The sequence below is a fragment of the Phocoena phocoena genome, chromosome 5, assembly GCF_963924675.1.
Source record: "Phocoena phocoena chromosome 5, mPhoPho1.1, whole genome shotgun sequence".
Taxonomy (NCBI): Eukaryota; Metazoa; Chordata; class Mammalia; order Artiodactyla; family Phocoenidae; genus Phocoena; species Phocoena phocoena.
In genome coordinates, this window is record NC_089223.1 from 67061074 (window position 1) to 67085234 (window position 24161).

Consider the following 24161-nt stretch of genomic DNA (forward strand, 5'->3'; position numbering starts at 1 on the left):
TTTCACTATCTGCGCTGGGGTTTTAATTATTTAAAACTCTGCAAAGATGAACAAAGACTAATTCAGACTTACCTAGGCAGATAAGAAACAAAAAAACAGGTATGCTTACTCTAATTAAAAGGAAATAAATCAATCTCAGTCAAAAAACTGACCAATCACTGTCAGATTTTAAATTTTCTTAAGCCAATTCTAAAATATAGAGAAATCAAATTGGCCTAGTTGTGGGTTACCCTCGTTTCCCAGCTGGGGTACCTGAATGGGTAAAAGGGTTGCCAAGATATGTATACCCTCAGCCCTTGGGGCAGCACAGTGGGAAATGGGGAGGCCATGCCCCAGACGAGTTGTGCTGGCCCAGAATGGCTGGTGGATTTACCCCAGCAAGCCAGACAAACGTTACCCTTTTTAATATGTGCCATACCTTGAAAAAAAGTCAGGAAGCACTGGACTAAAGGGTACTAATGCAGGAAATAATATAAGTAATTTTCACGTAAGTATGAGATTGACCTCTGCTCCTAACATCACCACCCGTTATAATGTTTTACAACCCTCAAGCCAGTTGATTTTTAAGGTGTTTTATATTTGACTTGAAAGGAACTCGCTGGTATTATTAAGATACACACAACATCAGGAAGAGAGACCTCAAAGTAGTGTGCTGTAAAATAGGCAGAAGAGATAAATCACAGGCCCCGTTCTGCATTCAAGTATAATATTCTGTCCTTGCCAGTTTGAACTATATACATAGGAAAATCGATACAAAAAAAAATTTGCATTCAGTATTGTCACAGTTCTCTCTGATAGAAAAACCAAATACTTTAGAGATTATGAGTAGTCATTAAAGTAGAGATTGACTGACTACCTACTACTGAGTGAAGTTTTTTTTTAAGTGAAGAAGAAAAGAGAGAGAGTGAAATTTATGACCTCTGGTTGTTATTTGTTGTAGTGATATTCAGAACCCATATGAATATATTCAGTATCATTTAATATCTGAATAATGTTCAGAAAAAATCCATTGGAATATTCGTTCAGATGCTCGGTGTATTTGTAAATTTTACATTCATTACTTGTCTGCTCTAGATTTGTTTTGAAAGTTTGTTTAGATAAATATTTTTACAAAAACCACAGAACACTCTGTTACAAAGTATTATTTATTGAATGTAATTCATGAAATAATCTATTTTTACTCCTCTTTGAGAAATACTTGTTTTTGATACATCTCCATTAAGTGCTTTGGACGTGAGAGAATATTTTGATGTTTTTACAGAACTGATTGTTAAGGTAACAGGTATAGTAATTTAGGACACTTCACAGGTAGCTTTTGTTTTTTCATTGAAATGTAGACCTGGGAAATTCCCTGGGAAGCAGAACAAGAACAAGCTGTCCATTTTACCTGTGACCTGTTTAGCGTAACAGTAAAGCCTCAGCTACTCATTCTCACCATCAGATGCTATTTTTCTATAAACTGAATTGTTAACTTTGCCTCTTCTGCTGTCATTCCTTCCCTCCATCAAGCGCTGATATGACAAGCAACAGACTTGGGGGAGGTAGAGGACAAAGGCAGCATCCCCAGAGATGGGGCAGACACATGCTTGTTTAAATAACTACAGTCCTTCAGAGGTGGATTATAATGACATGGGGGACAAATGAAATGAAAGCAAGGTATTTTAGGGGCTCTCTAATGGGCAGGTAGGAAGAATGCAAAAATTATACACAGTAGGGACTGTATGTGTGTTCCGTAACATTTAAAAATATACTTATTTGTATTCTTTTTGCATTGAGAAAACAAATTGTGTGTGATAGTTTTGAATGAAAAGTGGAAGTTCTACGTGATAGTTTTGAATGAAAAGTGGAAGTTCTACCTAGTTTTTGAGTGAATTTTTTTAAAGATCATGAGAATGTTACGGTGCTAAACTTGACAAAAAAAAAAGAACATTGAAATGCTGATAATTTTAGTAATCTTTTTTAAAGCACTGAGGGGGCAAAGATTACAAATTATGCCGTAGAAAAATAAACCTATGAATGTGTCGAGTTACCAATTTGACTTTCAGTTGATTCAGTTTGTAATAACTATTAATGACCTCTGTTTACAATAAAGATTCTGTAAAATTGTTTGCTGTTAATTTTTTAATTGTTAAAATATTAGCAGGTTTCTACTTATATAAATGTGCTGAATGTAAATACAGCTTGAGAATTGGACGCCGCCAGTATTTATGTAATCTCTCTGGAATCCTGGAGCTCAGAGTTAGAAGTTGTACAGATCCAGTCTGGAAACTCCTACCCTCTGCATTGCAGAAGGCCTCGCTCTGTTGGCTTTTCCCCCAGTATCCCAGGGGAATGTGCACCGCTGTCTGTTGCTGTCACCTCTGCAAGAGGCCAGAGCTTGGAGATGAAAGGGTTGAAGGTTTGCCACAGGGCAGGCTCCAGGGCAGATGGGTGGAGCCTCAAAGGCTCAAGTCTAAAATCCCCACCTGGCTTGATTGAGAGAGAGATCCATGTGAAAAATCCCTAAGGACCAAAGGTATGCCTTAAAAACAGTGTTACTGTTGTGTTCTTTCTACATCTTAGCAAAACTAGCCTCTCCTGCTTTTTTTCTTCCAACTGTTGTAACTTCTGTTTCTTTTATATAGGAATGAACTCTTCATTTCCTTTCTACTTTGTTTTTTCTACTGCCTTCTCCCTGTCTCACTGTCTGACACACCCAGTATTTCTGCTCCCTCATACTTCAGCTTGAATATGTCCATTTAAAGATTTACATTCCACGTAATTGTCTCCAATATCCTCAGAAAAATTTTCTAGAGTTCTCAGGTGTTCCTTACCTAATACATATGTTTGTTTTATATATATATAATATTTTTTTTAATTTACAAACGAATACCTTTCACTTTATGCCATAAGATTATCCTTATCCAGCTGTTTTGAACTCAAAACTGTTAGTTATAGATAAATCTCTTCAACTTAGAAAGAATCAGGTCAGTGAAAGTCTTACTTAAGTCCCCTTAAGAAGAAGTTTTTTCCAACCACGTTTCTCTTCAGTATTGTAGTGTGCCTATGAATGATGAATCTTTTTTTGTTGCTGACGTTGTTACATTAGCTTGCTATATAATTCCATATGTAATGATTGCAGCTTTGAATATGGTAACAAATATCTTTCTGACTCTACAAATTAATTGAATTTCTGGTATTGCATAAGAGGCACACTTTAAAAATAAATCACTCCTCCATGCTGTAGGGCACCTTTGCAGTTCATAGCCACGTGTACCCGAACTTAGATGCCCTTCAAAATATGGCAGATTTGACCTTGTATGAAACCAAAGTTTAAAAAGTTACACGGTAAATTTCATCCATTGCATGCATTCATTTATCCAAGCAGAGCATAACCCTATGACAGACTGCAGACTATTAAAAATATAAAACATGGGGGAAAATATATACATACATAGATGAGATAAATAGATGATAGATAGGTAGATAATACAGATATAGCCCTATATATAGATATATAGATAGCATAGTCCTATGACAGACTAAAGACTATTAAAAATATAAAACATGGGGGGAAGTTATATATATATGTATGTATGTATGAAAACATGGCCCTTACCATCTGGGAGCTTACAGTCTTTTGGGCTGTTTAAAACAGACACAATGCAAAGCAATAGCCATACAGGACAGTACTGATATTCTGTCAAACTGAATGTTACTAACATGCATTCATTCATTCAATAAATATTTACTGAAAGATTTCTGAACAAAATAGAGGCCAAAGCAGGAAGAAGGGTCTTCAGGTCATAGGATTTGTGATGGATCTGGAAGGACATATGTAGGATTTGGACTGAGGAGAGGAAAAGGCATTGGGCTTGGAATTGGAGTGAAGTAAAAGCTAATTTTTGCATGAGATCTACATATATACCGAGGTGCACAAGCCCCATCTTGTAGTTGCTCCACATGTACTTTTAAAACTAGTTCATGAACTTAGGTAAATAATACAAAGCCTGGGATGCCAACCTGAGGGATTTGGACTGTAGGCACTGCAGAGCCCTTTAAGGATTCTGAATGAGGATATGATATGGGAAAACAGTACTATGGGGAAGCAATCCTTTGGAATTTCATTGGATGAAGCAAGAAGGAAAATTGAAAGGCAGTGACAGGAAAACCAGTTAGCCCATTCTAGTATTGCAGATTAGTGATGAGAACTAGAGTGGTGCCATTTGCCATTGGAACAGAACAGAAGGGACAATTTGCTGTAAACCTATGTGCCGAGTAATGTGGTTATTTGTACACACACTGATTTTTTAATGGAATTTAGTAATTAAAACAAATAACAAAAAAGTTATTCATCTACTCTTTTGTTGTTTTTTATTGGAGTATAATTGCTTTACAATGGTGTGCTAGTTTCTGCTTTATAACAAAGTGAATCAATTATACATATACATATGTTCCCATATGTCTTCCCCCTTGCATCTCCCTCCCTCCCACCATCCTTATCCCACCCCTCCTCATCTACTCTTAACATTGTTTTTTGTGCATACATTCAGGCATTGTGATTTGTAGATACTTGTTTTAAAGCTTTCAATTGCTTCTCAAGAATCTTTGGGGAAAAAGATACTTGAGTTTCTGTATCTAATTATATCTTCATGGGTCCTAGGGAGAGCATCCTTTTCATAACCCATTTTTTTTTAACGTAGATATCTAAATGGTTTCAAGTGGATTTGAAAAGCCGCAAAGACAAAGCTTGTAGTTCTTCTAGTCATTAAAAAAAATCGAGTCTCTTTCATGAGTTGAACTTTCCACCGATACAGTTCCACGGTTTGGTGTAACTGTATGGCTTGTCACTCATGTGATAAAGCACATGGCTGATTACCGTGCTGTAAAATAAGGATAATAGACTTTGCTCGGTACTGAAGACCAGGAAGGAAGCAGAGAAGTTTTTAATCTTGGTAGGTTTCCCTCATTCCAAAGCAGACTGCAGGGTGAGTAATCCTGGAAAAGCAGACACAGGTGAGGCCCAAGTGAGTACACATTTTCTGACAACTCAGGAGGGGTTCTTTCTTTAAAACTGTGGCATAAATGTAATTTTACACTATAGCTGTTTACCATTTTGGTAGCTACATTTTGCCCCACTGTCTAAGAAATCAAACATCCGTGTAAATTGGCAATCAAGGCAAGATAACTTTCCTGAATCTTAAATTGAAAATTAAAATTTCTGCTTATTTGCTATTAGTTTTTACATAAGTTATTTTGAATAAGTCAATTTTTCTTTCTCCAGGCATTATGAAAAACCTACGTCTCAGAGTCGTTACCATGGTTATAGGTCTTTATTTTACTGACACAATGACAAACCCATCAAGAAAAAGCAGTATTTTATTCAATTCCAAGTGCCAATGGAACGGATATCTTCTGACAAATTGTTCTTTTGCTGGAAAGCATGAAATACCTGTGGACATATCACAGATAGCAGCCATAGTGGATGTAAGTTCCAGTTTCTTTAGGGTTCTCTTACAAACTCACATGAAAAAAGAAGAATGGAATATAAGACACCTGGACCTCAGTAACAATCTCATATCGAAAATAACCTTAAGCTCTCTTGCACATTTTCATGCTTTGGAAATATTAAACCTCAGCAACAACGCCATTCACTCCGTGTCATTGGATCTACTCAGTTTCAAGTCCTTGTGGGTGAAACGCCACAGAGGCAGCTTGGGAAATGGGCTTCCATTTCTAAAGTTGCTCATTCTTCAAAGAAATAAACTCAGTGACATTCCCAAGGGTAAGTACAACTTTAAAAGATGGACTAGACCAAGAAACAATGAGTATGTGGAGAGCTAATGTTTTATGTCAATAAGAATTCCAGGTTTGTTTTCAGTTTCAAGGAAAGAGCTGAAAGTAAAGCAGTTGGATCAGAGCAAATATAATAAAAGGAGTTTCTTAGTGGAATTTTAAGTTATAATATGTGGAATTTAAAGTCAATGTAATTTAATCTCCCATTGCTATAACTTACATTAATCTTATATGGATTTGTCAAGAGATACTAAGAAGTATTTAAGTACTAAATAATAATGTGTGATTTTAAATTACCTACTTTGATTTATATTTTTTTTACTAATTACAGAAAAGCACTGAGAAATAAGTAGTTCAGATACTTTTAATACGTAACAATGCAAATTAAGTGTTGCCATATTTATAATTTTTATTTTTACAGAATACATTTTACATCTTCTTATCTGGTTTTCCTCCAAATGTAGACTACATATATGCTAATATTATATATAAACTTCCTTATTATCAAATCAAAGTAGGACTCCTTATCAGAACTCCACATACCCTCCTATTATAATAAATTCTCATCCATTCCAACACTCAATAATCTACATTTTGGAGTTCCTTAAGTAATCCACCAATGTTTTATTTAGAAAATGTATCAGATTCATAAGCCAGAGCTTCCTTTTTATATTCAGGAGTGCTAGACAGTTTCCTTTCCCTGTCTATTTTCAGTCTTGGTCACTCTTTGCTAAGTACTTACTTTATATAAGATCTTATGCTAAAAATAGAAAGTGTAAGGATTTTGTCATTTTTCTCCATCTCAAATTATGCATATTTAGTTTTTCTCATTTTCAGTTCTTTCATTTCATGCCTTTATTTTTTTGTTTTTTCATTTATTTTTTGCTCTTTCTCCAGTATCTTGTTTTAAGCATACTTTTGACTATAATAGCCTGGCAGGTGAAGGGACTACTATTTCAGTCACCACAGCAGCAGAATTGTGTGAGAAGGACAGGAGTCTTCTCTCCCTGAACTTTCCCATAAAAGCAGTGTATAGTATTTTCAGTGCAAAGTGTAAACTAATTGCGTTTTATTTTATGATTTTTATCATATTGTTCTTATTACAAAAGGAATGCCTGTTTTTTGTAAAACATTAGGAATTAAAGAAAAATGTAAAGGGAAACATTAAAGTCCCTCATGTAATATGTATTCTTCAAGTTTATTCTTTATGCCTACATATATATTTTTCTTTCAAAATTGGATTTACTGTCCATAATATTTCATAACATAATTTTATATCACAGAATATTTTGAACATCTTTACATAATTAAGCAATCTCATAAATAATATTTTAAATAGTTGAAAATTTTAATATATTATAATCTGTTCAATCAAACAACATTTAGATTATTTCCATTTTGTTTGCTATAACTCTGACGAACATCATTAAAGCTACACATATCCACATGATATAACTGTGTTTGCTAACTAGTATGGTAGATGTGGATCTCAACCCACAAATTCAAGTGTACTAGAGATATAACCTTCTACTGTTTATAACTCAGCACAGTTTCTGATTCTGAGCCCCCATTTTGCTAGCGTCAGTTGTGGTGGGATGTACGGGTACTTACACTTAACATCAGTTTTTCATGGGCTTTCCTTTATCTTTTCCTAGATTTATACCGCAGCTCTAGAATCTTATACCCTGACAAGGCTTCAAAGTGTGTGTGTGTGTGTGTGTGTGTGTGTGTGTGTGTGTGTCTCTGTGTGCGTGTGTGTGTGTGTGTGTGTGTGGTGTGTGTGTCCCTTACCCCCTCTAGCCAGAGAATGTTTCTTTTCAGTCTTTCAGTTTGGAGAAAATTCTTACCTGCTTTTGTTTCTTCAAAACTCTCTATCTAGATCTAGAAATTCCTTTTCTCTAAAGATTCAGGCCTTTGGAAAACAAAAGCCAAAAAGACTTGTAGTCGCCTCTGCTTGCCTCTGCTTTCTACCTTGCCATGTGCCTCCCCTGGAACAATTAACATAGAGCTTTTACTTTCTGCTTGAATGGAAAGGACACAAGGAAAATAGAGACAGGTAAAAGCTTAATATGTCAAAATATTATTCCACCATAACAGTGGATAGAGAAACGCTGACTATATCTCCTTAAGGCAGATGAATTCTCTAGAGCTAACTGGAGGTTAGGAGGAATACATTCATTTAACGACCAAATATCCCTATAAAATGCAGATGTAGTCCCATCCTCCTTTCCCAAGTTAAACTTCTACCTCCCAGAATATCAGGAAATATGTTAAGCTTGCCAAGGAGGGGATAAAAAGATGTGAAATGAGTAAATCCTTTATCTGAAATTCTAATGGAATTCTAGCAAATAAAACCATGGAGAGATGAATGAAACAGATTGATGATGGAGGTCCACTGTAAGCCCTGAATCTATTTGGATGTAGTTCAGAGTTCTTTTCTCCATAGCATTTTGGGGTTTGTTTTCCTGTAATCATCATACACTTTCAGTTCTTATTAGGGACTAGAGTCCCCTCTGGCGTCCCGTCCCATTTTATGATTCTGTGACTATGGCTGGGTAACTCTGACGTTGAAATCCCATTTTCGAGGGAAAAAGCTGGTAAGAGAGGTGCTCCCTGAAGTGCCATCCTATTCCTGACCTTTGTTCTTTTTTGATTCCTTTATCCTACGCCTTTTTAAAGGAAATGTCTAGATAATGTAATATTTACTCAGAACTGTGAGGATTAAAGGAAAGATGTATCTTAAGAACCTAACTTAACACAGTATTTGGCATCATAAACAGTAGCTATTAAAATGTGAAAAGTACTTCATAAACTTCTGAAGTACTTTGCAAATATTAGTTATTATTACTCTTGGCACAAATTGAGAATAACAGTCTTTTAGAAACAAATGATAAATTTGTTTTTGTCCGAATCTCAAGTTATCTTTTAAAATGTTAAATAATTATTGCAGTAGATGTGACTCCTAGCCCACTATAATTCATAAGCAGAGAATCATTTGTATCTATTTACACAGGTGTTTGCACTCATCTAAAGATAATGATTAATTAGAGATTTCTCAGAAAGCGGCAATCAAGCAATTGGCCTATAGCACCTTTATAAATCATGTTTCACATATCTTAATATGGTGACAGTTTATAGAGCCAGTGAAAAGTTGCTTTGACTGTGGAAAGCCCATTTTTGTAAGGGTGAAAGATCACATTGACTAACCAGCTCAGTGTCAGCTGATTTCCTTTCTTGATGCTGATCATCTGTGATGTTACCAATAAGCTTCATGTTGGGAAAACACCCAGAGGAGGTACTGGCCAGTGCAATTCACAAAACAGAAGCCAGCCATGATTTTAACCTTCATGACCATATTCCTCCCATATTCTTGGAGTACAGCATTAATAATGGAAAAATCAGTTTTAAAAAATTGAGAACAAGGGGATTGGTCTCCAGTTAAACTATCCCACTTTCATCAAACAGTATTTCTGGAGTGCCCACAAAGTGCCTGAAAACGTATCAGCACCAACATCTTACTGAGTTTCCAGTTAGGTTGAAAGACCAGATGTGACAGCCTCACATTAACATACTAAATTCCAGAATCCAAGAATACTCCTCAACATTGATTTGCCATGCAAAATATGTAAAAGAACATATTCTCTTATTGAGAAACACAGCCAAGTGTCATAGAAGAGTTTACCCAAATTTTCCAACTCCATCTTGAGAGACCGCCAAACAAAAAGGTCATTTGCAGGACTCCACCAGTTCTCTTAATAACATTGAACCTTAATTCTCTAAAATTGGAAGTAAAAGGAAAATCTTCATGTGGGAGGAGTAACTGAACTTCACAGTCTTAATTCCCATGTGCAGAAGTTTCCCTTCTTCTTGGGGATCTTAGCTTGATATTAAGAAGGGAATCAAATAAGAGGATATTCTTATAACTCTCCATGTTCAAAATCCCCCCCATGCTTGGGCATGTTCTGGTCCCACTCTTCCTATTTACTCTTTTACTTTATCTTTTATACGCCTTGTATTACTCTATTTGCTTGTTTATTGACCTTAAGCAAGTCACTTAACCTATAAAACTTCCTGGTCCTTATCTTTAACTGGAGATAGTGATATATACAGGGTTGATGTGAGGGTTAGAGATAGCATTTGTAAAAACTATAACACACAGAGTGATGACATATATAAAACATCTCTCATTGTACCTCGTACATAACAGGTGCTCAAAAAGTGTTAGTTCTCCTTTAGGGCCATTTGATCAGCCTGAGATCTAATTCTGTTTCCCATCCTAGTCTTTGCTATAATAGTCATCACCTCCTTGATTTCTGGTACAATGAGTAACCGAAGGTGATTTTCATTCTCTTTCTACAACTGTTCAGAGTTTGTATAAAGTTCAGAGTGCTCACCAACAATCTTACACTACAGTTCATACTTCTGTAGGCCTGTATAATGATGGAGGCCCCTGATTCTCCATGTTCTGAGTGCTCTGGTCTGTCCTCTGAACCACACTGACTTGTGAGACCATCACCACTATCAAGATAACTATCCATCACCCCCCAGAATTTCCTCATGCCTCTCTGCAATCAATCTTTCCCACCCATCATCTCTCCCCTGCCCAAGTAGCCACTGATCTTCTTTCTGTCACTATCGATTCATTTGCATTTTCTATAATTTTATATAAATGCAATCACTCAACACATTCTTTTATTTTTGATGTATCTTCTTTCATTCATGTCGTTGTATGTATTAAAAGTGCATTCCTTTTTATTTCTGAGTAGAATTTCATTGTGTGGATACTCTCATTTACCTGTCAGCAGACACTTGGGCTGTCTTTTTTGGTATGACAAATAAAACTGCTAGCTAAAGGGATGGAGAAAGATATGCCATTAGAGAAACACTAATCTAAGGAAAGGTGGAGTAGCCATGTTAATTTCAGACAAAGGAGACTTCAGGGATAAAGAAAGCACTACTTAATGATAAAGGGATCAGTTCTTGAAGGGGATATAATAATTCTAACGTGAATACACCTAACAATAGATTGTCAAAATATGTGAGGAAAAACCTGGCAGAACTGTACAGAGAAGTGAGCAAATCTGTTACCAAACCTAACTTGTGTCTGCTGGCCCGATGTGCAACAAAGCCGATCTACGGACACCGGGTTGTGGTGAAGGAAAGCACAGACAGCATTTACCTCAGGGTGCCGAGGAAGGAGAACAGGCAACTCACGCTCACATGGCCTGAACTCCTCGACGGTTTTCGGAGTAGAGTTTTTAAAGACAGGGTGAGGGAGAGGGTCACAGGGTGTGTGATCCGCTCACGCCCAATTCTCTGATTGGTTGATGGCAAAGAAACAGGGTGATGTTTCAGGAATCATCAACCTTCTGGTTCCAACCATGGAGTCTATGTGCTCATGGGGTCAGCATGCAGTTAACTTCCTCCACCCGGTGGGGTCTTAGTATCTGCAAAACAGCTCAAGGCTGTGACTCGGTATTATCTATACCCTTGAGGAAGAACTAAAGGTCATTGACTTTTTTTTATAGCTAAACTATTATTTTTCTTAATTGAAGTATAGTTGATTCACAATGTTGTGCCAATCTCTGCTGTACAGCCAAGGGACTCAGTTATACACTTATGTACATTCTTTTCTTATGTTCTTTTCCATTATGGTTTATCACAGGATACTGAATATAGTTCCCTGTGCGATACTGTAGGACCTTGTTGTTTATCCATTCTAAAGGTAATAGTTTGCATTTACCAACCCCAAACTCCCCCAGTCCATCCCTCTCCCTCCCCCACTCTCCCTGGGCAACCACAAGTCTGTTTCTGTTTTGTAGATAGGTTCATTTGTGCCATATTTTAGATTCCACATATAAGTGATATCACGTATTTGTCTTTCTCTTTCTGACTTACTTCACTTAGTATGATAATCTCTAGTTGCATCATGTTGCTGGAAATGGCATTATTTCATTCTTTTTTATGGCTGAGTAATATTCCATTGTATATATGTACCACATCTTCTTTATCCATTCCTCTGTCAGTGGACATTTAGGTTGCTTCCATGTTTTGGCTCTTGTGAACAGTGCTGCTATGAACACAGGGGGGCATGTATCTTTTTGAATTATAGTTTTGTCTGCATGTATTCTCAGGAGTTGGATTGCTGGACCATATGGTCATTCTATTTATATAAACTATTATTATTTTGTCTTGCTTGACTGTTTTCCTTTGTTTCTACATTTTGTCACTTCTGTGATTGAATTTGCTCTTTGGAACTTGGGGAAGCCCTAGGAGGCTAAAGCTTTTCTACAAATGAGAGGCCAGGGACACAGGGGTCTGTCCCTGAGAAGGCCCTGCAAGGTCCAGCTCCATTTCAAATCCACTGTTACAGTTGGAGATTTCAACACCCCCCTGTCCATTGATAGAGAGCAAACTAGGCATGGTCTCCCTCTCCACTGAACTCCTGGGGTACTCATTCAATTCAATTAAGGACTAGATATGATAGGGACCACGAGCTCACATCCCTGTACAGGTCAGGCAATTATCATGAAGATGTTAAGAAACTTCTTTCATATCAGCTTCTGTGTTGCATTTTTTTCTCAAGACCCATACATTTGCATATTAAAACACGTAGGAATAACTTTTTCTTGTGTGTTTGTCTTATCACGCAACCAGACACAAAGTTTCTCTGCTGTCTTTGTCCTCAGCACTAAGTACCGTGCTCATAATATTTTGACTGAGCTGTCGTCCTTGCAGTCTCTTGCTTAGTCTGTACAGCTGAAATGAGCAAATGAGAACATAGATGTGCAGCCATTTCATTTAGGTCATCATGTCTCTGCATAATTAGTCTTACGGTAAGTACTGATAGTTTGCAGATAGTAGACAAGGAATAAACCCTTCTGGAATTGAACCAACCTGATCTGCTATGTAGTAGTTTGTTAAAGACACAGACTACGTGTGAGAACAGAGCAGAAGGAAATGTAAAAATTCAGGGCTTCCACATGAGACTCATATGGGAACTCAGATTTGGAAGACTGCTATGGCTGGCATATCATTCTCAACCTTTACCTTCAGTGCCAAATGGGCCTCATGGTTACTTCTGGAATCAAGTGAAATACAAAGGCAGAGACCAAAACTCAATTATATTATTTTGCCAGAAACTGAAACCTCTAGCTCTAACATATTACCTTTGAAAAATATAAAAAATAGTTATAATATCAACGATAAGTAGTTAAAGGATACAGCTACAAAATAGAATGAGGACATCTTAAAAGGGGAAGAATTCATCCATGTAAATAAAGCATCAAAACAACTTTTTCCCCTATAACGATAGCAAGATCATCCAGTTTTACCCATAGTTCAATCAAATAAGCAAGTATCATATTTACCGTTTCATTCAATCAAGGTTAGATTTTTGATTGATGCTTTTATTATAAAATTAGCACATGTTAATTCAAAGGAAGAATTCAAAAGTGTATAAAATCGAAGCATAGTTTCACCTCCCTCCACCATCCTACTTCTAAGTGTAGCTACCACTGGTAGCTTAGTTCATCTCCTTCCAGGCCTTCTTCTCTGCTCGCTTGAAACATATGTGTATGTTTGCATGTGGCCTTTTTTTCCCAAGAACATTGGAATTATACTCTACTTTCCTGCAACTTAGCTTTTCCTTCCTGTTTAGTTGTTTCACGTTGATCCATCCCATTCTCTTTTAAGGCTACGCAGTATTGTGTAGTATTGATATACCATCCTTTGCCCATTTCTCTGTCGTGAACCATTTAAGTTGTGTCCAGTTTTCCACCATTACAAACAATGCTGCAGTAAGTACCACCAACTGATATTTCAAGTTGCTTTTTAATTTTAACAGGGCTGTGCAAACTGAAGTCATTACGGAGTTTGGATCTATCATTCAATGGGATAACGCAAATTGGTTTGTCTGATTTTCATAACTGCCTGCAACTAGAAAGCCTCCATTTAAAGAGCAACAAGATATTCAGAATTCATCCAGAAGCCTTCAAGGACCTAAAAAAATTACAGGTTAGAAAATAGTGTTTATAATATTTCTAATATGCAGAACTATAGGCAATTCTATTAGAAGAATACTTCCATTGAAGAGTTTCTTCATGCCCAGTAGTACTGGCTACCAATCAAAAAATATAAGTCTATTTTAAGATGCCCCTAAAAGAGCTGAAGTCTCTCTCTTGCCTCAGAAATCCAAGGCCTCAGTAGTGGACATGAATGTGGACATTTTATTTGAACATGTATGCTCAGCAGCGAGGATTGGTTCATTATTTTTCCTAAATCTAATGAAACCCAATTCCAAGCTTCCACTTACCAGTTGGCAAGAAATTAAATCTCGGTTATTAGCAAGGCTCCCTCCCTGAACTACAGGGTCAATCAAAGGTCCCTGGGGTTTTATGCAATTTGGGACTCTATGGGCCTAAATGGGCTCTACACCCCATAGAGCCCAGGACCACATGGGCCTCTGAAGGCCAGTGACCCTGATGCTTCCACACCAAAATTGGGCACAGAATAATACAAATCATAATGATATCAACTCATCTTTGCATCCCACTTACCACGTGCCACACGCAGTTCTAAACATCAGAGCCAGGTTGGGGGGATCGACGTCACATTTTGGAGGCATGGTGCCTGTCTCTCGGGCACCTTGCAGTGAATCTCACCGAGGTCCTGCCAGCTGGGAGTGTGAGTAACCCCTAGGGCCCTGCTCCAGCTTTGGCAGCTTCAGCCCCTTCTCCTCCTAGCCCCTTCCTCCTCTCTCCTCCTCTATGAGGAGATATTGTAAAATCTCCCCTCAGTGCTCCTTTAGAAACACCAGGACCTAGAGATGGCTTAGGAGAAGCTTGAATCCCCTGTCCCCATAACCTGCACCACACACCCCCATTCTTTATATAGGCCGGTATCATCCAATAAAGCATAATGTGGGCCACATATGTAACTTTAGATGTTCTCGGTAACTAGATTTAAGAAGTAAAAATAAGCAGGTGAATTTAATTTTACTAATATATTTTGTAACCCAATATATCCATATATTATCTTTTACACATGTAGTCAATGTAAAAATTATTAATGAGATATTTTCCATTCTCTTTTTTCATACTAAGTCTTCAAAGCCCTGTGTGTATAGCTGATGCTTGGTATCCAAGGGGATTGGTTCCAGGACCCGCATGGGTACCAAAATCTGTGGATCCTCAAGTCCCGTATGTAAAATGGCATAGTACTTGCGTATAACCTAAACACACCCTCCCATATACTTTAAATCATCTCTAGATTACTTATAATAATACAGTGTAAATACAATGTAAGTGCTATGTAAATAGTTGCCTGTGCAGGACAAATTCAAGTTTTGCTTTTTGGAACACTCAGCATTTTTTTTTTTAAACTATTTTCTGTCCATGGTTGGTTGAATCTGAGAATGCAGAAACCATAGATATGGAGGGCAGACTGTATCTTACCCTTACTGCACATCCCAGTTTGGACTAGCCATCGCATAGCTGCAAGACAAATGCCCAACCTCGCCCCCGCCCCTTTCAACCGGAATGGCCCTCCAAGCCCGTCCTCTCTCGGAGACTAGTGACGCAGTGGTGAGGGAGGTCGACCCTGCAGCCAGCTGCCTGAGTTTAAACCCAGGCTCTGCCGCTCGCCAGCCACACGATCTTGGGCAAGTTACCAGATCACTCTGTGCCTCAGTTTTCTCATCTGTAAAAGGGAGGTAAGTTGCTTCCTTTTTCATAGAGTTTTGTGAGAATTAAATGTTTTAATCCGTAGACTGTGCTTTGAACAGTAGTTGGAATACAGTAAGCCCTTTATAAATGTAGACTACGTATAGAAATTCTAAAGTGGTTGCGACGCCCTACTCTTTTTTTTTTTTTTGCGGTACGCGGGCCTCTCGCTGCTGTGGCCTCTCCCGTTGCGGAGCACAGGCTCCGGACGCGCAGGCTCAGCGGCCATGGCTCACGGGCCCAGCCGCTCCACGGCATGTGGGATCTTCCCGGACCGGGGCACGAACCCGTGTCCCCTGCATCGGCAGGCGGACTCTCAACCACTACGCCACCAGGGAAACCCAGCTCTACTATTTTAACATACAAATCTGATTGTAAGCTTTCACGACAAGGGCCTGGCCCCTGCTTGCCCCTCCAGCCTCATTTCAAGCCACCCTCCCCTTGCTGACTGCATTCCTGCCTAGTTTTCACCCCAAGCCCTCCCCTATTGCTGATCCTTTTGCCTGGAAGAGCTAACTCTTACTACTCCTCAGGAAGCCTTCCCTGGGTCTCCAGATTGAATTAGTTTCCCTTTATACACAGGTATAGTAGACTATGCTTTTTCCATATTGCACGTATGGAAACTGAAATTATTTCATTCTAGGTATGGTTTAGCCATTAATGCCTATATCCCCATAACCCTTCTACCAGACGGTGAGCTCTTTGAGGACATACATCATGTCTATTTTGTTTTCTAATGATTAACATATGTCCAGTACATACCATGTATTTACAAACACTTGTTGAATAAACAAAGGAACGAACGGCTAGATGATGATCATGGATAGGTGTATTCGTTATCTATTGCTGAGGTCAGCAATCCAGGCAAGGCTTGCCTGGGGCCTCTGCTGAAGGTGTCTCAAGAAGCTGCAGTCAAACCACGGAGGGCAGGTGGGCGACGAGCAGGCCCAGGGGCCGGGAGGCTGCGGGCAGTGGCGCTGTGCCCGGCGTAGCCAGAGAGGCCCCGAGATGCCGAGCAAGAGGAGGTACAACGTGTGGCTCCCACCGGCCCGGATCAAGAAGATCGTGTAGACGGATGAAGAGATTGGGAAGGTGGCGGCGGCTGTGCCTGTCATCCTCTGTCGGGTGCTCGAGCTTTTCCTGGAGTCACCGTGGAAGAAGGCCTGCCGGTGACCCAGTCCTGAATCGCCAAGACCGTGACCACATCCCACTGGAAGCAGTGCATTGAGCTGGAGCCGCAGTTTGACTTCTTGAAGGATCTGGTGGCATCCGTGCCTGACATGTAGGGGGATGGGGAAGACAACCACATGGGTGGGAACAAGGGTCCCCGCAGGGGCCGGAAGCCAGGCGGCAGCAGCCGGAAGAATGGTGGGATGCGAAGCAAGGGCGAAGACAAGAAGCTGTCAGGGACAGGCTCACAGCAGGAGGATGTCTGAGGGTACAGATACTGACGGGGAAGAAGAGACACCACTGCCCCCATCCCAGGCCAGCCACCTCCCTGCCCACTTCCAGAGCCCCCCTGACACCCTTCATGCCCTTCACCTCGACTCAGCCTCTGCCCCCCGCACCCCACCCCCTGGGCCCCTCAGCACCTGAGGCAGAGGATGAAGAGGATTATGACTCCCAGCGCCCTCTGCCCCCCAGGCCACACCTGCTTTTAGCTGGGTTTAGTTGCTCTGGGGGAAAGAGAGAAGTTAGAGCTGTTCTTAAGTTTATTATCAGATGAATGGATAAAGAAGATGTGGCACATATATACAATGGAATATTGCTCAGCCATAAAAAGAAACGAAATTGAGCTATTTGTAATGAGGTGGATGGACCTAGAGTCTGTCATACAGAGTGAAGTAAGTCAGAAAGAGAAAGACAAATACCGTATGCTAACACATATATATGGAATTTAAGAAAAAAAAATGTCATGAAGAACCTAGGGGTAAGACAGGAATAAAGACACAGACCTACTAGAGAATGGACTTGAGGTTACGGGGAGGGGGAAGGGTAAGCTGTGACAAAGCGAGAGAGAGGCGTGGACATATATACACTACCAAACGTAAGGTAGATAGCTAGTGGGAAGCAGCCGCATAGCACAGGGAGATCAGCTCGGTGCTTTGTGACCACCTGGAGGGTTGGGATAGGGAGGGTGGGAGGGAGGGAAATACAAGAGGGAAGAGATATGGGAACATATGTATATGTATAACTGATTCACTTTGTTATAAAGCAGAAACTAACACACCATTGTAGAGCAAATATACTCCAATAAAGATGTAAAAAAAAATTTTTTTAAGTTTATTAATAAAATAATAATAAAAGGGGGGGAAATGCTGCAATCAAGGTGTTGGCCAGGGCTGTAGTCTCACCTGAAGGCCCAACTGAAGAAGGATCCACTTCCAAGCCCACGTGGTTGTTGGCAGGATTCAGTTTCACGTGGGCTACTGGGCTTCGGGTGCCATTCCTTACTGGCTGTCAGCCTAAGCCTGCCCTCAGTTCTGTGCCGTGTGGACCTCCCCACAGGGCAGTTCACAGCCTGGCAGCTCGCTTCAGAGCCCGAAGGAGAGAGCCTGCTAGCAAGAACATCACAGTCTTATGGAATGTAATCGTGGAAGGGACATCCATTGCTTTTGCCATGGTCTGTCGGTTAGAAGAGAGGCACAGGTCTTGCCTATACTCAATGGGAGGAGATGACCCAGATGGTGTGAATATGGGGGCAGGTTATTGGGGACCTGTCTGCCATCGTAGTTATCAGAGCAGACGAGAAAGTCCACTTAACTTGGCAGTGCTCTCGGTTCACCACAAACAGGCCGTCAGATTGCCTGGGAACCTCATTTAGCGTATTGTATACAGATGATATTTGTATGTGTAATTTCCCTATGCCTGTTTTATTTCCTGTGCATTTTCATTGTGCTTTATAAGTCTTCTGCAGCTCACAGGTAATAGATGCTACAGGCAAACTAAAAAACAAGCCCAAGAATGTTCTGAATCATCTGTAATTCTAAATTACCTGAGCTGCCCAGAATCATACAATTTCTCCTTCTCCATTAACCCTTCTGCCTGTTCAGCAGTAACTCTAAAAACTTCTTTGGGAACATGATGAGCATATTTGGTACCAGAAAGTCGAATATTAAAATGGATGTAGTTGGGTTTTTTTCCAGGAGACGTATTTAATACTTGCATTATATATTACGTGTCTTTCCACGTGGGCATCTTTTCAGAAACCAGATAGATTTCTCAAAGCATAAATTCATCCTCTTGTGGAGTTAGAATGAAATGTTTCATTGGCATTTCAAATAAGCATTCCTTTTCCTCTGCCATTCTTCTTAGAGCAGTGACTTGCTGGCAACACTATATGCTTCTCCCAATCTTTCTATATCGTACACTCCTTTCAAATGACAGTGGATGGCCACTTCTTTAGCCACATTGGACTATTCTGTTTTAATCTTTTCTCAGAAATTATTCCTCCTGAATCATTTGATTAGCTCTCTGTCCTCTCTTCTGTTTTGCTTTTAGTTTCGTGATTTATAATATAACAGCTGCTAGGATGGGGAAAAAAATGCAGACATGCACTAAGAAGAAAATACCCCCCAAAACATTAGAATATTTCACCCTTTTGTTGGGGGGGGGGGGTACATAGAAAACTATTGATCCTAGTCAAGGCCAGGCCAAAGCAAAGTTTTGTGGGGTTTTTTTTTTTCCTTCCTGGTCCCAGTCTCCTACTTCCTATTTTTGACAGCCTTCCCTTGGGAGTCAAGAGTGCTTGGTTACTCAACAGTGCAAAGGTCCCCCTCACTACTGAGTCTTGGTTATGGTGCTGTTTGAGTGTTTGTCTGAGTAAAAGCTCTTCTCAGGAATTTATATAACCCAAGATACCAGTGCTGCTTTTTCCCTGATGTTTATTAAACAATGGACCTGAATTACATTCAGCCTCCATGGTTTTCATCCATGGCCCTCTTTTTTACTTTTCAGCAAGCTTTGCATTTATGATTTTCTCCCAAACCCCATGACCCCACTCTGGTGACTCAGGCTCTGAGAGGCTGTGTTCTGGAGTGGAAGGCACACAGCTACGGAGCCAGATCAGATCTCAGCTCTGCCATTCACTCATTCATTCATTCATTCATTCCTCCCTCCGTTATTTTCTGCGCACCTGGTACCAAGCCTTAGGAGTCGGGATTATATGGGGTATACTGTGACCTAGCCCAGTTTCCTCCTCTGTAAAAAGGGGGAAATGACAAAGTTGTTGGGAGGAATAGACATAATGCATGTAAAGTACCCAGTAGGATGCCTGGTACACAGCAATGCTCTGCAAATGGTAGCTAGAGCTACACCTAGCTATGCTGTCCTGGCCACATCACACCACCGCCATATCCAGCTTCACAGATCCTACTCTGTGTTTTTAGAGTCACTGAATCCTTTTTGTTCCCCAGTTTCCCCTTCATTTCTGATGAGACTAGGAAAATTAGTCATTTTGTTTATACTGAGTAGCCATGGATGCAGAGAAACGTACTATTACCTTTAAGGTAATACTTGATGCAAAAGAACTCTCTCTGCCATTTTTAGTCAACCACAGTTCTTCTGGGCTCTCTGTCCTCATCATCCAGTATCTCCTGCCACTTTCAAGATCACAGGGCTTCTAGACATTCGAGACCTGCTCTCTAATTCCAGACCTTGATAACAACTGGGAGTCTAGGTTATATCGAACAGTACAAATCACAGTTCATAGGAAAGAAGGAAGGAAACGTGATTGGGCATCTAATACAGGCACCATACTTAAAGTTTTCACATACAGTTAATCCTCAGAACAACCCTGGGAGGTAGGCTCATTGAGAGTCAACAATTTGCCGAGTCTCACAGAGTTCTTAGGGACAGAGCAGAGAATTAAACTCAGTATTCTGACTCCGAAATCAGTGCTAAATTCATATGGCTTCCATAGAGACATAGACAGTATCCGTAACTAGTTTATTTTGTCTCCAAATGTCTTTATTCACAGACTGTCCTAAATTTGTTTCTTCTCAAGCAGGTTGTAGACCTCAGCAACAATGCTCTGACCGCCATTCTGCCGCTGATGATTATGGCTCTGGAACTTCCCCACCTGGAGGCTGACTTGGCTGTTAATCGGTGGCAGTGTGACTATAGCGTGGAAGTCTTCCAAAATGTTATTTCTGAATCCTGGAGAAAAAAGTGGAATGCAATTTGCAACAAGTCTATTGGTAAGTCAGTAGTGTCTCTTCTCTCAGAAATGGTTCCATTTAAACAGAAAAGAGACATGAAAAATTTAGTCTCATTTGAAACAATGACAGTCCCCCCAGAAGCAAGAGTGCTGATCTATGGCATTAATCACCCTTGGGCTGTATCACAGAAAAATCATTGGTACCTAACTGTTCTCCTCAGTTCATGAACGAGTTTCTTCACGTGGTGAGAAACCTAGTTCAGCTAGCTCAGAAAGCACTGGCTTTGGTCAAAACCAGAAATTTCACAAAGAATTTTTCCCTAAAGCCCCAAAATGTCATATTTTTATCCCAAATATTAATAAAATAACTGATCAAAGAAAGGACTTCTAAAACTTGAAACATAATTATTTAAAATGCTGGCTAACCCTCTGAAAGTATAATCCTACACATACACAAAACACACATATTTCAAAAGTATATTTTTCTTTGATTTGTTCCCTGCCACTCTCCCAAACTGCTAGAATACGTTACTGCAACTGAATATTTTGGAAAGCTTCTGCACCCCGCCCCCCACTATTAACTATCTTGGCTAATTCTCAAACTCTTAACTGGGGGAAAAAAAAAAAAAGAGTCATTTTTTTAAAAAATGAGTCCTGGCCTCTGTTCTATTCAGGACTGCTATTAAGTAGAGACATGGCCATGCTTACCAGGTTTAGGAGAAATCCATGAAGATTAGAGAGAAGTCTTAATGGTGTCAGCCACACTTGGTTCATTGCCCTGTAAGAGCCACACGGGCATTCTGAGTGTGGAGGGCAGAATGTCAGGAACCAGCAGAGAAACCCGAATATTTTTTGCTGTTTGCCAGCACCGAGGAATGGTGAGGAAATGCTATAGCAAACACAGGTGTGGCCAAGGCAGATTTTTGCAGAGGGAATGTTCTCGTAAATGTGCAGTGAGTAAGGGAAGGCTGTGGAGAAAGGAGGAACAATGTGGCTGTCCCTACAGACTGGTTTCCTTTCTCCTGTGGGCAGCAGTCAGCCAGGAAGCTTAAGAAACACAGTCTCCCGGGCCTGGGAGCAGCAGGCCCGAGCCTGAGAGCCTCGTGTAAGTCTGCACAGAGCCTGACACATGCTGCTGGCATCGACAACCAATCAAGCAATCAGTAAAGTTGCTCATCGTGTAATACCCACTTTAAATCTAGCTAGACGAGGACTGAGGACTCACAGATGCTTTTTATTTATTTATTTATGGTTTATTTATTTATTTATTTATTTATTTTTGCGGTACGCGGGCCTCTCACTGCTGTGGCCTCTCCCGTTGCGGAGCACAGGCTCCGGAGGCGCAGGCTCAGCGACCATGGCTCACGGGCCCAGCCGCTCTGTGGCATGTGGGATCTTCCCAGACCGGGGCACGAACCCGTGTCCCCTGCATCGGCAGGCGGACTCTCAACCACTGCGCCACCAGGGAAGCCCACAGATGCTTTTTAAACCACTGGAATCTCATTCCCGTGTCAACTCTGCGTGTGCTTTTACCCCCACTCTCAGGGAAGGAGGAGGCATACTGGTGGACGCCCACAAGGCGCGTGTCCAGAGAGACCCACCTTCCTCGCACTGATCTGAATCATACGAAAAGCCTCGCGACGAGCACAGCTGAGAGGCCCTGGGAAGTGCGCTTTTCCACTCTGCGCAAGAAGGACCCTGCGGGCTCTGACACCAGTGACAGGGAGAGGCGGCTGCCAGGAAGGGTTAGGAGCACCGGGGATGTGCAAGCTGCTGGCAGAAGGGAGGACGCTTCCCAGGACCTGGTCCTGGCCGTCTGTCTGTCAGTGTCCATCACGTTCTTCGTGGCTTTCTGCCTGGGGGCTTTTGTGAGGCCTTATGTGGACAGACTGTGGCAACAGAGATGCCGGAAAAAAAGTCCAGGTTCAGGGAACGTGTACTCAAACCAGGGCTTCTACGATGAAATCGAAGCTGTAGGGAACATGGAGCAGACAAGGATGGATCTGCGCCAAACTTTCCACAATCCAAACCTCTGTGAGAACCAAGCCCCACACGCGGCCGTCACTCCTGCGAGAACGCTGGCACCGAGCAGAAAGGAGGCTGGCGGCGGGCAGGGCGGAGAACGATGCGGGGACCACACTGGGGCAGGAAGCGGGAAGGAAAACGCACTCCCAAATCACGGTGCGGCCCGGCCCGTTCTCCGCGGATGGCTGAATGCTGATGACACCCAACTAATGCCGGCGGGACAGGACTGCATCTACAGGTATGATATTCCTGGAGAAGTAAATTATGACACTGTGGCCGGGGAAGGTTCCCTCGGTGAGCGATCAGTGGGCATCCCTGCCGTGGCTGCCACATTACAGACAAGCCCTGGCTCAATCTGTAAGGATTCCAACGAATTAGGCCCACCCATCCCCAGGGAAATGACCACGCCTCTCTCCCAAATGGTGGCGCCTACAAAAGCGCTGAGGGCTGGAGAGAAGGAGGGGAGAGGGGGCAGTCCACACTTCTCTTCGGAGTTTTCTAAGGAGAATGTGATGAGCGCACAGCAGCAAAGGCTCGAGGGCGCCGGTGACGAGGAAGAGCCCCTCGCCCACTACGGAGCGGCCACACTCAGTGACCCAGGAGCCAAGGACCCGTCCCCGCCCGTCTTCGCTCCGGGGTGGGGTCATGACCTGCATGTGACTCCTGCTAGCAAGGAACTAGCACAAAAGGACACGCCTGACGCTCAGTACGAGTTGGACACCGATTCTGACGAAGGGTCTTTATTTACTCTAAGTTCAACAAGTTCAGAAGACTGGAGAAGTGTGGCTGAAGCAGGGGCACATGGTGAGGAGAGCTGCAGAGCCAACGAGCCCCCGGGGGACGAGGACTCAGGGGAGAGGAGGGACAATGTCGTGTCATTAGAGAGTCTTGAGGACAGCATCGCCTTCCAGAAGATTCTGGAGAAATGTGAGAATCAGGAACCTCATTCTGGAAGAACTCTCATTTCTGATCCAGATGACGGTTTGTACGCGACTCATCCGGAAGGTGGCTCTAACAGCAATAAATTTCAGGATCCACTGACCTTGCCCAGGTCACTGGGCAACAGTCCTTGCAGTGATGAGATCCCAGGCCTGTCCATTTACGACTGTGTCACAGCTCTTCAATCCAAGGCAGCAGAGTGGAAATGTTCACTTAGAGACTTGGAGTTTTCAAATGTAGATGTTTTACCACAAACGCCAACATGTTCTGCTGAAGTTCCCTCAGATCCTGGAGAGTGCCTGTGGTGAAGGAGATGCAGACATTTGTAAATATGAACCTTACGTTCAGGGAGTAGACACAGCTCAAAGCAATATTCCTTCCAAGATCGCTGTGGGGAAAAACTTAAGACCCTCACGACAAGTTTCTGAAGAGGACAACATGAATGGGCACTGATGAGGGGTTCGTGTGTCCTCTTGAGGACAGTGATTCCAGAAAGGTTATAAGCCAAACACAATTGTTACACTCCTGTGGTGACGAACCAG

At 41.3% G+C, this 24161-nt stretch overlaps 1 protein-coding gene and 1 pseudogene across 1 annotated transcript; both read left to right on the forward strand.

Moving 5' to 3' along the window:
• Positions 1-5268: 5268 nt before the first annotated feature.
• On the forward strand, positions 5269-23927 carry LRRC66 (leucine rich repeat containing 66). Its single transcript, XM_065877244.1, has 4 exons — positions 5269-5764; positions 13622-13791; positions 20506-20695; positions 22201-23927. Exons 1-4 carry the CDS (start codon positions 5269-5271, stop codon positions 23925-23927), a joined length of 2583 nt encoding a protein of 860 aa, XP_065733316.1.
• On the forward strand, positions 16506-17223 carry LOC136123730 (dr1-associated corepressor-like; annotated as a pseudogene).
• Positions 23928-24161: the final 234 nt, after the last annotated feature.

Bases quoted from the DNA above. Each gene is read 5' to 3' on its own strand.
- LRRC66 (XM_065877244.1), top strand. From the start codon at position 5,269: ATGAAAAACCTACGTCTCAGAGTCGTTACCATGGTTATAGGTCTTTAT. The intron at 13,792-20,505 runs GTTAGAAAATAG...CTTCTCAAGCAG, and splicing joins AGGACCTAAAAAAATTACAG to GTTGTAGACCTCAGCAACAA. The intron at 20,696-22,200 runs GTAAGTCAGTAG...CCCCACTCTCAG, and splicing joins AATTTGCAACAAGTCTATTG to GGAAGGAGGAGGCATACTGG.